The sequence below is a fragment of the Bubalus bubalis genome, chromosome 2, assembly GCF_019923935.1.
Source record: "Bubalus bubalis isolate 160015118507 breed Murrah chromosome 2, NDDB_SH_1, whole genome shotgun sequence".
In the NCBI taxonomy this organism is placed as follows: Eukaryota; Metazoa; Chordata; class Mammalia; order Artiodactyla; family Bovidae; genus Bubalus; species Bubalus bubalis.
In genome coordinates this window covers 173523158-173537396 of record NC_059158.1, presented here as the reverse complement: position 1 = coordinate 173537396, position 14239 = coordinate 173523158, and the positions used below count along the sequence as shown (strand labels likewise).

Here is a 14239-nt window from a genome sequence, read left to right as displayed (position 1 = left end):
AGCTTCTTCTGTTCTAGGTATCATTTAGGGGCTGAGGCCAGGGGATGGTCTTGCCACCTTCTTCTCACTCAGTCTGGAGGAGCATATAGACCATGACAGAAAAATTGCTCTACACTATCAGGTTGGGAGGAAGGACAGCTCAGAGTTTGCTGGGAGCACAGCGAAGTATCTGCCCAGCCTGAGAAGTCAGGCAAGGAGGTGCCATCTCAATTAGGACCTGAAGAACAAAGAGTTATTAACTAGGCCCAGGAAGGATAAAGATAACAAGTTGAGAGGTAAGAGAGAGGCGAGCACCTTTGAAAAATGGCCGGATGTACAGTATGGTGGAGGCATAAATTTGAAGGCACAGTGTAAGAAGGTGTAGAGCAGTGGTGAGAAAAAGGTTGCAAATGATGAGGCTGGAGAAGTAAATGGGGACCAGATCATGAAAGGCTGGGCACACCACCCTAAGAAAGTTGGATTTATATTCACAAGTTGGGCACTGGTGAATCATTGAAGCTGTATTCAGGTTAGTGACATCATCAGATTTATTGTACCTTAGAACTATCACTCTGGGACAGAAGTTAAATGCATGAATGGAGAAGTAAGAAAAAAGGCAAGGATCCCAGCACCTAGTTTGGGCAGTTTCATGCTGAATGTAGAAGGCCATTTCAGTTGATAATGTTGGGTTTTGTTTTTTAAAGAAACATTTGTTGAGATGTCTGGGGGATATCCCAAGTAGAGGTGTCCAGTGGCCATTCAGGTCTGCAGTTTAGAAGACAAATGAGAAGATAGAAATTTTTGATGATTGTCAGCATACATACATACAGCTGATAATTTTAGTTACAGAAGAGGAGAGGATGCAGTTACCCTTGTATCCCATATAAGAAGTTGTATAGGGTGAAAAGAGAAGAGGGTCCAGGGTGGGATTCTAAGGAGGTGGGCTGAGAAAAAGTCTAGTGTTCTTCATGCTCTGTACTCCCGGGTATGTAGAGTACATTTGTACATTAGTCACCGTGTATTGGAATTGCCCATTTACTTATTCATACTTACAGACAGTGAACTCCTTAGGGAAAAGGATCATGTTTTGTCTACCTTTGTATACGCAGCCCCCCTAAACAGTGCCTAGCTCATAGTAGATTCTCAAAAAATACTGTTCATAAAGTGAATAAAGATACAGAGGGAATGACTTGAGATGTAAGTGAACCAGAAAGTGTTGGGTTACAGTAGCCAAAAGAGGGAGGGAGTGGCCAAGTATTGGCAAGAACTATTTCCTGTGCAGCATTTAGAACTGAAGTTAAATTGCTGTAGACTGAAGGGATGAGTGAAGAGGAGGCATTAGATTGAACTTTTTTTTTTAAAGGAAACTTTTTTTTTTTATCATACCACGCTGTGTGTAGAGTCTTTGTTCCCAAACCAGGGATTGAACCTGTGCCCCCTGCAGTGGAAGCATGGAGTCTTAACCACTGGACCACCAGCGAAGTCCCAAAAGGAAGCTGTTGAGACAGAGAGAGGGTTGTTGATAAAGAGGAGACGTAGTGGCTGAGAGTTAAGTATGTGCAAATTTTTATGGAAATTAGGGAGAGGTTGAAGATACTGGAGAGAGGGGCTAGTAATGATGGAGGTCCCTGAGGAGAGATCAGGTGAGATGGAAACCAGAGTACACGTAGGGACACCCCTCTTTTAAGAGGAAGTTCCTTTGGGATGAGAGGGTAAGTGGCAAGAAAAAACATGTTTGAAGGAGAGAAGATGGAAAGTGGAGGGGGCTTTCAGGATGAAGTAAGAAAATATTCCTTTTCGTGAGAGTTGGGGAGGGCAGTTGGGTAGAATAGGAATCTTGAAGAGAGATAGCTGTTATGAAAGAGGGAGCAGGTAAAAACATTTGAAGGATTGCTGGGCAGTGGTGAGGGCCCATTTGAAGCTGGAGTCTGTGACTTCATAGCTTTATCAGTTTGCACAGTTTTTTGTGATCTCCACATTCTCAGTTTAAAAAGAGAAAAAGTGGAAAGACCTCCACCTTTAGAGAAGGGTGATCTCTTCCTTTCTGAGAAACTACTTGTGAGTTTCTCAGTGAGGTCACTAGTTTGGGATTGAAATTTGGTTCTGCTGCTCAAAAGCTTTGAAGTATTGGGCAAGTCATTTTACCTTTCCAGGCCTCAGGCCTCTCCCCTATAAAATGGAGAAACTATGAGAACAGTGCAGAAAGCCCTTTTTAATAAAGTTTTAAAAAGTTTAAAACAGCTGGACTGGTTCCAAGATCCCATCAAAAGGATGCTCAGGTTCCTTACATAAAATGACATAGTACAATAGGCCCTCCTTAGCCCGGGTTAGTGGATGGGGAGGGCCAACTCTTATCTATAAGGATTATTTTTTTTTTTAAGTCTCTCAGCAACCTGATTAAAAACTGTTAAAAGACAGGATAATGTGTTTGGGCCCCACCCTCAGATACTCCCTTAGCTTTCTAGATAAATTATCTCAATTCCCCAAGTCTAAACCTTGGCTGGATTCTGGGTTGATAGGCAGGGGAGTTACTAGGGATCAAGACCTATACCAGAGAAATGGGTAAGCAAGAATCCAATTTATATAACATAGCAATGACCTTGCGACTCCTGACTGCCCACAAGTGGGATCTGCATCTTGAAGACTTGGACTTACCTGGTGGCTCGGATGGTAAAGAATCTGCCTGCCATGCAGGAGACTCAGGTTCAATCCTTGGGTCAGGAAGATCCCCTGGAGAAGGGAATAGCTACCCACTCCAGTATTCTTGCCTGGAAAATTCCATGGACAGAGGAGCCTGGTGGGCTGTGGTTCATGGGGTCACAAAGAGTGGGACACAACTGAGCCACTGACACTTTCACTTTCTGGAAGTCTCAGCCAGTGCCTTGAGAACATGTTCTACCCAACCCCGTGGTGGTAAAGTTGTCTGAGGAGCCCTGGGAACAAACGTCTCTGACTGCCTTCCCTCCTACTGTATCTCAAAGTCTGTCTGTATGGGACTGTTGAATGCCTCTACATGCTGTGCTCTGGCTTGTGACTGTCTGAGAACACAGGCCTCACTAAAATGAAGAGGGTGAACACTAGGTGTTCATTAGGTGGACACTAAGGAAATCTAAAGTATGGACTTTTAGTAAATAATTATCAATATTGCTTCATTAATTGTAACAGATACTTTCTAGTTCACTAATGTAAAATGTTAATAGAGGAAATAGTATAGTATCTAAGAACTCTGTACTTCTTTGCAATTTTTCTGTAAACCTAAAATTGTTCTAAAGAATAAGGTTTATTTAAAAAGAGAGAGGAAAAAAATAAAAAAATAAATAAAAAGAGAGAGGAACTTCCCTGGTGGTTCAGTGGCTGGGACTCTGCACTCCCAAGGCAGGGGGCCTAGATTCAATCCCTGGTGGGGGAACTAGATCCCACATGCCGAAACTGAAGATCCAGTGCTGCAATAAAGATCTAGGATCCTGGGTGCCGAAACTAAGAAGACCTGGTGCAGCCAAATAAATATTTTAAAAAATAGAGAAAAGGATGAGATCCTAAATATTCAACTGTCTAGAAGTTTTCCTATTATCACAGGCCATGTCTGTCTGTGCTAAAGAGAAATGGAGTACAGCTTGGATGCTGTTGGTGGCATTCCCCACAATGCCTTGCTCCCTGGAATGAAGCCTGTTTCTGGCACTACTAAATCATTGATTAAGAGGTTGGGACCCTTTGTTTCACTGGTAATGAAAGATCTGCGTCATCCTAGTGAACTTCCAAGGAGAGAACTTTGGTTGTGCAATTCACATGGTTTTGAAATATTTTCCCAGGAACTTTCTACCAGGTGGACTACAGAGCCCTTTAGGTTAATTGCAAACTGAAGTAGGTACCTGGGAAACCTGATAAAGTTGTTTTTTTTTTTTTTTTTTTTTAATTTTGAAAATTTTGAACACCCCACTTGGGCATGTCTCAGTTCCCCCAACTAGGGGTCAAATTCATGCCTCCTGCATTGGAAGCCCAGAGGTTTAACCACTGGATCACCAGGGAAGTCCTGCTAATACAGTTGTTAACATTCTGGATTTGGAGTTAGAAGGGTTGACACTCAGATCATTCATTAGCTGTGTGATCTTGAGCAGGCACATAACTTCTCTGAGTCTCAGTTCATTTCCTTGAATCTTTATTCAGCCTGTGTGATGTACAGGGCATATTTGTCCTTGCCTTCAAGGAACAGTCTTGTAGATATAAAATAGATATGTAAATAATTGAGATACAAAATTAAGTGCCATATATAAATTGCATGCAGAGGAAGAGACCATTTATTCTGATTAGGACTATGGCTGGAGCTTTAGCTGAGCTTTGTAGTGTGAGGAGGATGCTCAGAGAAGGAATGACGTTCCAAGTCAAAGGAACAGTCTGAACAAAGGATACTTTGGTGTGAAGGTGAACATGTTCAAGAAGCTGATAATAATCTAGCGTGTTCATAACAGAGATTGGCAGTTCAACTCAGTTCAGTTTAGTCGAATCTAACTCCTTATGACCCCATGGACTGAACTGTAGCACGCCAGGCTTCCCTGTCCATCACCAACTCCTGGAGCTTGCTCAAACTTGTGTCTATTGAGTCGGTGATGCCATCCAACCATCTCATCCTCTCATCCCATTCGTCTCCTGCCTTCAGCCTTTCCCAGCATCAGGGTCTTTTCCAGTGAGTTCTTTGCATCAGGTGGCCAAAGTATTGGAGTTTCAGCTTCAGCCATCAGTCCTTCCAGTGAATATTCAGGACTGATTTCCTTTAGGCTGGACTGGTTGGATCTCTTCGAAGTCCAAGGGACTCTCAAGAGTCTACTCCAGCACTACAGTTCAAAAGCATCAATTCTGCAGCGCTCAGCTTTCTTTATAGTCCAACTCTCATGTCCATACATGACTACTGGAAAAACCATAGCTTTGACTAGATGGACCTTTGTTGGCAGAGTAATGTCTTGCTTTTTAATACGCTATCTAGGTTGGTCATAGCTTTTCTTCCAAGAGATTGGCAGACTTTCCGTAAAGGGTCAGATAATAAGTATTTTAGGCTTTGTGTGACTGGGAGGGCTTCCCAAGTGCGCTAGTTGTAAAAAACCCACCTGCCAATGCAGGAGACATAAGAGATGTGGGTTTGATCCCTGGGACCAGAGGATCCCCTGGAGAAGGAGTTGGCAACCCACTCCAGTGTTCTTGCCTGGAGAATCCCATGGACAGAGGAGCCTGGCAGGTCAGACATGACCAAAGTGACTTAGCATGCATGTGCCACATGGGTGGGTCTCTGTAGTAACTAGCTACTCACCTCTGCCATTATAATGTAAAAGTAGTCATAGATGATAAAACTAATGGGCATTGTTGTATTCCAATAACATCTTATTTAGAAAAATCAAGCAACCAGTTGTATTTAACCCATTTGCCTGCTAACGTCTAGAGCAGAATGTGTGTGTGTATGTGTATGTGGTGTGTGTGTTGGGGTAGGGTGGTTGTGGTAAGAAGTTGGAAAAATAGATTAAGAAAGTCCTATTGAAGTTGTTCTTTATTCTTTATCCTATAGAAAATGGGGAACCATTAAGGACTTTTGAGTAGGGGAGTGATGTTATCAAAGCTGTATATTAGGAAAATAGCTGGTGTGGCAGATAGTGTGAACTGACAGCAGAGGGACCAGTGGAAGGTTACTGCTGTGGATAAATGAAGAGATGGTGAGTTTATGGGGCTTCCCTGGTGGCTCTGCCAGAATCCTTGCCAGAATGCTATGGACAGAGGAGCCTGGCAGACTACAGTCTATGGGTTCACAAGAGTCGGACACGACTTAGCGACTAAACAACCAACCAACCTGGTGGCTCAGTGGTAAAGAATCTGCCTGTCAGTGCAGGAGACATGGGTTCAGTCCCTGATTTGGGAAGATCTCACATGCCTCGGAGCAACTCAGCCCATGTGCCACAACCACTGAGACTGCTCTGTAGAGCCAGGGAACCACAGCTGCTGAGCCCACATGCTGCATGCCATGGAGCCCGTGGTCCACCACAGGAGAAGGCACTGCAATGAGAAGCCTGAGCACCACAGCTAGAGAGTAGCCCCATTCTCCTCAACTAGAGAAAAGCCTGAGCCGCAGTGAAGACCAGCACAGCCAAACACAAAAAGAAAATGAATGGATAAGATAATTTTTTAAAAAAGAGATGATGAGTTTAGTCTTTAATCTATAAAATGGGAATAATACTCCCTGTCTTGACTATTTTCCAGGGTATTTGTGAGAATCCAGTAAGAAAGTGATTGCAAAAGTGCTTTGACACCATAAAGTGTTCTGGTGTGCAGGAGGTGAACTGTGACTTACAGTAATTCTGAGTAGTGATGATTGTTCTTTCTGTTGTGGGAGTGAATTCCTTGGAGACAGTGAGGTGAGTCACCTCACTGGCCGCTGTTCCCCAGTAGCTTTGGACTGACCCTCTCACACTGTCTAATGCCTTTGGGTTCCAAGGGAAAAAACTGGGCTAGACAGACATCCTTAAGTGCTCATCTCACCAAGGCCCCCTGCTTTTCGTTGTCTTTTGGAGTTACCCTTCCTTGAGGTGGGAGAGAATCTTGGAGCCTAGAATGAACCAGACAGAATTTGCCTAGAAATTTGTTGTAAAAATCTGTGGGTTCTCCTGGGAGTGTGTGTCTAACTGTGTCACTGAAGCTGTCACTCTTTCTTCTTCAGGGGATGTTGGAAATTACTATTATGGACAAGGCCACCCAATGAAGCCTCACCGAATCCGCATGACTCATAATTTACTCCTTAACTATGGTCTCTACAGGAAGATGGAAATCTATGTGAGTTACTGGGAACTTCACCCCTCCCTAGCCTCTTCAGCTCTGGTTCCCCATACATCATTCATTGTCTCATTTTTTTTCAATTACTCATTTATGAAATGTGTTGAGTGACTGTTACGTGGCAGACATTGTAAATGATAGAGATTCTTTGTTTTTTAAGGCACTCACTCTAGTGCTGGTGAACAACATGTACACAAATTGTACTACAGTGTGCAACGATATAAAAATGTGTAAGATTCAGAGATATTGAGGCAGAACGTGGAAGGGAGCCTTGGAATGTTTCCTAGAAGTGATAGCTAAGCAATGTTTTAAAGATTAAATAGAAATTAGCCTGGAGTTCAGGAGGGGACTAGCATTCTAGGCTGAGGGAAGAACATATACAAAAAGGCAGAAAGGTAGGAACAATATGATGTGTTTTGGGAAATATAAGTAGTTTAGTGTGCAGGTATTGCTGCAGTATAAAGTTGACAAGTGTGAGAGAGGGGAGCTAGAGCTGGAGAGGTCAGCAAGAATTGGATGTGCTATATTAAGCAATTTGGCTGGGCCAGGGTCAAAAAATCCAGTCCCTAAAAACTAAGTGATTGGAACTGTGTTGAAGTAGATACCAAGTCTCCAGTTACTAGAGAGTATGGACTTTCTAGCCATTTGGCCTGGCTCCAGCTGATGTCTTTTGCCACATCTTCCAGCTTTCCCTGATGGCTCAGCGTGTAAAGAAATCTGCTTGCAATGCAGGAAACACAGGAGACATGGATTCCATCCCTGGATTGGAAAGCTCCCCTGGAGGAGGAAAATGGCAACCCACTCCAGTATTCTTGACTGAAAATCCCATGGGCAGAGGAGCCTGGTAGTTTGTAGCCCAAAGGGTCACAAAGAGTTGGACATGACTGAGTGACCAAGCACATAGTGGTTTTTAAAGAAAAGCCAGAACTCTGGATTATTACGTAGAATCTCCAAGGTTTAAAATGTTGGCCCAAGTTTGTTTGAAACATGTAGGAACAAAAGTACATGAACATATCTGCGGGCCAAATTTGGTCCAGAGTTTCCCAATTTGAACTTTTCTGGAGGCTGTAAAACACAAAAGAAGTATTTATTCAAAACATTTTGCTTATTTGTTTGGCTGTGCCGGGTCTTAGCTATGGCACACAGCATCTTCCGTCTTCATTGTGGTGTGCTGGATCTTTAGTGGCAGCATTCAGGAACTTTTACTTGCGGCATGCAGGATCTATTTCCCTAACCTGGGGATTGAACCCAGGCCCACTGCATTGGGAACGTGAAGTTTTAGTCACTGGATCACTAGGGAAGTCCCAAGTGAAGTATTTTAAATGAGCAATAGGAATAGCATGCATTTTAGAAGCAGGGAGGCTAAGTTAGGAGGATGTTGCAAGAGTCCAAATGAGAAAATAAGGAGGGGTTGGGGGCCTGTGTTGCCTTATGGTTAGAGTGTAAGGGTTGTTGAAGTCTGTGCTGACAGCTTAAGTAACCTAGCAGCAGCAGCATCCTTCCCCACCATTCCAGAGACTGAAAGGAGATGAATCTTCTGTCTCAGGCGGCCGTGTCATGTCTCTGGAGCCCCTGGAGGCAGCTGGGAAAGCAAGGAGGGAAGTTAGGTGGAGGAGCAGATGGAACTGGGACCAGAGAGCATTTTCAGGTGTGAAGGGCATCTGGGAATGAAAAATATAAAAGATAGCAGAGGTTTTCAGGGACTCTAGGGAACAGACTAGCATTTAGATACAGAGAGGGTACCTGAATGTGGAATGGTAAGCACCACGGCTCCACGGGGCTGCCTGTTGCACATCTCAGCCATGCTCACCTGGCCTGTTTGCCTCCTTCCCTGCCACTCCACCCTCAGAACCCTCCATTTCAGCCAGATCAGATTCTGCCTCTTTCTACCCCATTCTGATGGGGAGGATTATTTACTCCACCTAGTCATATCTTTCTCATTTTCAAGAGTTGCATTAAGCACTGTTTCTTTTTTTCATTCAACAGATTTTTGTTGAGTACTTGTTATAACCCAGGGACTTTATTAACCTCCATGAGTGATACTGAGATATTAGTAATAAAAAAAGGGTCATATCTTTAAGTGAGAGGAGAAATTAACTAACATTTATTGAAGATTGCTAGGTACCAAGCCAGGGCTACTGTTATTTACTTAATCTTTATAGCAACCTTGATTTGAATCACTCTCCACTGTGCCTACCCTACACTCTATTTTTATTAAAGAAGAAAGCTCTTCCTAGCAACTTCCTAACAGATTTCCCTGTAAGTCTCACTGGGTCATTTGCCATACTTAGACCATTCACCAGCAATTTGATTCTTGGGGCTGGGTATACCCAACCAAATTGAGATCTGTTAAAAAGAGGGAAGGGGGAGAATAGCTCTTTGGGAAGTAACTAACTGTGGCTGTCATAGGAGACAATAATACCTTATTGGAGATTACTTCATCTGTGTGGTATTCTTATTGTAAACTAAAGCAAAAGCCCAGTGTAATCTCTGGCTGAAATCTCTAGACCATGTTCTCTTTCATGTGATCTTTTTCCTTTTCTGGTTCTATCTTTTTTTTTTCCCCCCTAAATTTTTTTTTTTTTTTTTTTTCCCCCAATCTTTTGACCATACTGCAAAGCTTGTGGGATCTTAGTTCCCCAACCAGGGATTGAACCTGTAGCCTCTGCACTGGGAGCGCAGAGTCTTTACCACTGGACCACCAGGGAAGTCCCTGGCTCTACCTCTTTACTGAGTGTGAATCTTTAGTCCTCTTCTGTTAACAGCGTGTCTCTGCATTGATCTCTTCTTTCTTCTCCTTTCTCTGGGCTGTGATCCTAGCATCCCTTTCCCAAAGGACAAATAGCCATTTATTTTAGTGTATGTCCTGAAATTAATGGCTTTTGAGATTTACTCCTGAAAGAAATTCCCTAGACTTCTCCTTGCAGAAGTTTCTATACCTGAAGGAGACAGGTTGAAGTCTTTTTCACACAATTTCACCTTCTTGGGTTCCTTCTCCAGTTCTTTCTCTGCACATCTAATTAATCTCTCCTAGAATCAAATCCTCACTTTTCATCCAGGCATCTTCCTATTTACATAATTAAGAATCCTGCTCTCTTCCTTGCCTTGGATGTTGATTTTGTATATTCCCAGGCTTCTTACTCATCGCCTTCTGTTCCTTTTTTTAAATGTTTTTATAAAATATTGAGTGGATATGAAAGAATTTTTATAAAATATATGTAAAGTATAAAGAATCACATTATTATTAATAGCACCTTGTTTAAGAAAAGAAATATTTCCATGACTGTTAGAACTCCTGTCTGTCCTTCCCTGATTCTCTCTTCCCCAGAGTTAACCTTTGCCCTGAATTTGGGATTTATTATTTCCTTGCTTTTCTTTATAATTTTACCAGTATGTATCCTTAAATGATACATATTTTACTTTTACATGTTTGAATGTTACATAAATGGAGCCATACAGTATTTATTATGTGACTTGCCTTTTTTGCCCAGTATATTCCTAAGTCATTCATGTTGATGATACATATATTTATTTTCACTGTATTTCGAAAGACTACACCACAAGTTGTCTATTTTATTGGTATTGGTGGGCATTTGGTTTGTTTCTAGTTTTGAGCTATCACAAACACTGCTGCTATGAACATTCTTTTTAAAATATTTATTATTTCTGGCTACACTAGATATGAGTTGCTGTGTGCAGGCTTTCTCTAGTTGTGGCAAGCAGGGTCACTCTTTGTGGTGCATAAGCTTCTCGCTGCAGTGGCTTCTCTTGCGGTGGAGCATGGCCTTTCGGCGTATGGGCTCAGTAGTTGCGGCCCTCAGGCTCTGTTGGGCTCACCAGTTGTGGTACGTGGGCTTTGTTGCCTGGTAGCACATGGAATCTCCCTGGACCAGGGATCAAACTTGTGTCCCCTGCATTGGCAGGCAGATGCCTAGCCACTGGACCAACAGGTAAGTCCTGAACACTCTTGAACATGTCTCGTGGTGCATATGCTTGAGTTTCACCAGGTGGTGTGCTCGGAGGATATAGGCACACAGTCGTCCTTATTGCTGTTTGGCATGCACATAATGCCAAGATGGTATTTCTCTTGTTACTAGTGCGGTTGAGGATCTTTTTACAGATTTCCCTACTGAAGTTCCCATTCAGGCCTTCTGCCCATTTTTCTTTTTGATTGTCTAGTTATTCTTGTGTTTCTGTTGTAATTGGCCCTTAGATGCATAGAATCAGGTTCATTGTTTTCTTGGCTTATGAACATCCAAAGAAGATTCACGCTTGGCCATCTTTTTAAAAAGTTTACTTTGTTTATTCATTCACTTTACTTAAATATTTTATTTATTTATTCTTTCTTAATACTTAAATTTTTAATAATGCAATGAACATTCATATTCTTACAACCTGATCACGCTTCTAAATTTTGTGATTATTACTCTTTTGCTTATCATATTATTATGTTTATCATGTATATATGTGCCTAAGCAATATATAGTATTTATGTACTTGTTCTTGAATTTCTTAAAAAGGGTAGCATGCTATGTGTAGTCTTCTGGGACTTGCTTTTGTCTCACAATATATATAATTACTAAAATCTATCCAACTTGTTGCATATAGCTATAATTCTTTCCTTTTTCTCTGCTGAATAAGATTTTATCATTTCAGTATATTGTAATTTATCCATTCTCCCATAATCTTAATTTGTATCTCTGTTTTTTTAAATTAATTCATTGTTTTGGCTGTGCTGGGTCCTCATTGCTGCGTGTGGGCTTTCTCCAGTCGCTGTGAGCAGGGGCTACTCTTCCTTGTGGTGTATGGACTTGTCTTGTTGCAGAGCACAGGCTCTAGGTGCCCGGGCTTCAGCAGTTGTGGCATAGGGGCTTAGTTGCCCCTCAGCATGTGGGGTCTTCCCAGACCAGGGATTAAACCCATGTCCCCTGCATTGGCAGGCAGACTCTCTACCACTGGACTACTAGGTAAGTCCTGTATCTAGGTTTTTAATGTTAGGACCAGTTTTTCTGTGATACTCTTATACATGTCTCTAAGTGTATATATGCAAAATTTTCTTATGGCTCTTCATCTGGGGGCAGAATTTCTGGACTATAGGTTTTGTGAATATTAAGTGCCAAGTTGTTTTTCAGTGTGGTTGAATGAACTGGCAATATATAACAGACACCTTGATTTACATCCTCTCTTATACTTGGAATTAGGCTTTAAATTTTGCCAATCAAATGGGTGAAAAAAAGAACTATAATTATGGTCTTGATTTGTTTTTTTTGGGTTGTACCACATGGCACATGGGATCCCAGTTCCCTAGTTCCCTGACCAGGAATTGAACTTGTGTTCCCTGCATTGGAAGCATAGAATCTTAACCTTTCGACTGCTAGAAGTCCCAGTCTTGATTTGCATTTTGCTAGTGACCAGTAAAACTGTATGTCCTCTACTATGAAATATCTTTTCATTTCTTTTGCCCATTTTCCTCTTGGGTCATTTGGCTTTCTTTTTCTTACCAATTTATAGTAGTTTTACCTCTCTCTTTTATTTTTGGACCACGTGGCACGTGGGATCTTCATTCCCCTGCCAGGGATTGAATTTAAGCCCTCTAAATTGGAAGCGGGGGATCTTAATCTCTGCACCTTTTCCACCAGGAAAGTCCCCTGGAGTAGTTTTTTGTTTTTTCAATGTATTTTGGTATATGTAGTTCATTGTAAGTGTACTGTTATAAATATTTTCTACTCTGGTCTTGTTTTTTCAATCTAATGTATCCTTAATAAACAGATTCTTAATTGTAACATAGTCATATTTATTGTTTCTTTTAAAAGTACTTTTATGTCTTAAGAAATGCTTCCCAACCCTTAAGGTGTTCTCTTATGTTAATTTTTTAAAAATCTTTATAGGTTTGCCTTTCACATACAGATATTCACTTGTCTAGACTTGACGTTTTAACATGATTTGAAGTAAAGAAACCACTGAAATTTTTCCCCTATATTCTCCAGCTGATTGATTGAAAAGTCTGTCGTTTCCCCACTGAGCTAAGTGCTACCACTTTTATATCTGAAATGTCAATATTTATTAATTTATTTCATAAACACTTACTAAGCACCTGCTTTGTGCCAGGTCCTATGTTGGAGTCTGTTTCTGGGCCCTGTATTCTCTTGACTTTGCCTCTTTATTGCCCTGGCCAGGCTCCTCTGTCCATGGGATTTCCCAGGCAAGAATACTGGAAAGGGCAGCAGTTGCCTTCTCCAGGATGCTGTTACTACAGTGGCTTAATTATAACAGCTTTTTATGAGTCTTAATAGCCAGTATTAAATCCTCCCACTTTGTTTCTCTTTTTTAAAAAATGACTTGCTACTTGCTTTTTGTACTCTGAATAAATTTTAGAGACCTGGGTTTGATCCCTGGGTTGGAAAGATCCCCCAGAGAAGGGAATGGCAACCCACTCCAGTATTCTTGCCTGGAGAATTCCTTGGACAGAAGAGCCTGGCAGGCTATAGTCCGTGGGATTGCAAAGAGTCGGACACAACCAAGCAACTGACATTTCCTCTTGCACTTGTTAATTTTAGAATTAACTCATCAATGGTACAAACAAATCTCCTAGGATTTTGGTTGAAATTTCAGTGACTCTGTGCATCAGCTTAGGGAGAATTGATATCTTGAGAATAGTAAGTTTTTGAATTCATGAACGTTGTATATATCTCCATTTAATTACGTCTTTTGAAATGTCTTATATAAAGATTTCCTTTAACTTCTTTATTATGAAATATTAACACAGAAAACTGCATAAAACAAATGTCCAGTTTAACAAATTGATGTAAACATACACATGAGCACTGGCTAGTTCAAAAAATAATAAAACATTGCTGGTACCTCAGAAACCTGCATGTGTTCCTTCCTAATTGTAGCTTCTTCTTTTCCCCCAGAGATAACTAGAATTCTGACTTTTCTGTTAATTGCTTCCTTGCTGTTGATCATAATTCAACTACCTAATTATCCATTTTAAAATAATATAGTTTAATTTTGCTGAATTTAATATAAATGGAATTACACAATATGTATTTTTTGTGTGTAGTTGTAGCTTGTTCATATTAATTACTATATAGTAATTAATTGTAGAATATACCACAGTTTATCCATTCCACTGTTGGGGAGTTGAGAATTTGGCTATCAATATAAAGTTTTATAATTTTCTCCATAAAGGTGATGTACCTCTTTTACTAGATTTTTTTCCCCATTACTTCTTTTTTTAATGCTATCATAAACTGTATCTTTTAAACTTTTTATTTATTTATTTTTAGAATTTAACACATGACTTTTCCTTTTATTCATAAGTTCTGAGTATACATTTTGGTGTCACAAATTGAACTTTTTATTTTTAATTGTTTACTGGTATATAGTAGCTCAGCTGGTAGAAAATCCACCTGCAATGCAGGAGACCCTGGTTCGGTTCCTGGGTCAGGAA

General features: G+C 41.0%; 1 protein-coding gene across 2 annotated transcripts in view; it reads left to right on the top strand.

Annotated features, from left to right (window-relative positions):
* Positions 1-14239, top strand: part of HDAC1 (histone deacetylase 1) — a 32196-nt gene that overhangs the window by 801 nt on the left and 17156 nt on the right. Inside the window, exons 2-3 of one of the 2 annotated variants that reach the window (XM_006054633.4) lie at positions 6217-6371; positions 6674-6786. In XM_006054633.4, the coding sequence (XP_006054695.2) occupies positions 6712-6786 (75 nt within the window). In that variant the 5' untranslated portion in view covers positions 6217-6371; positions 6674-6711. The remainder of the gene's footprint in view (positions 1-6216; positions 6372-6673; positions 6787-14239) is intronic. The other variant, XM_006054632.4, reaches the window with a different exon arrangement.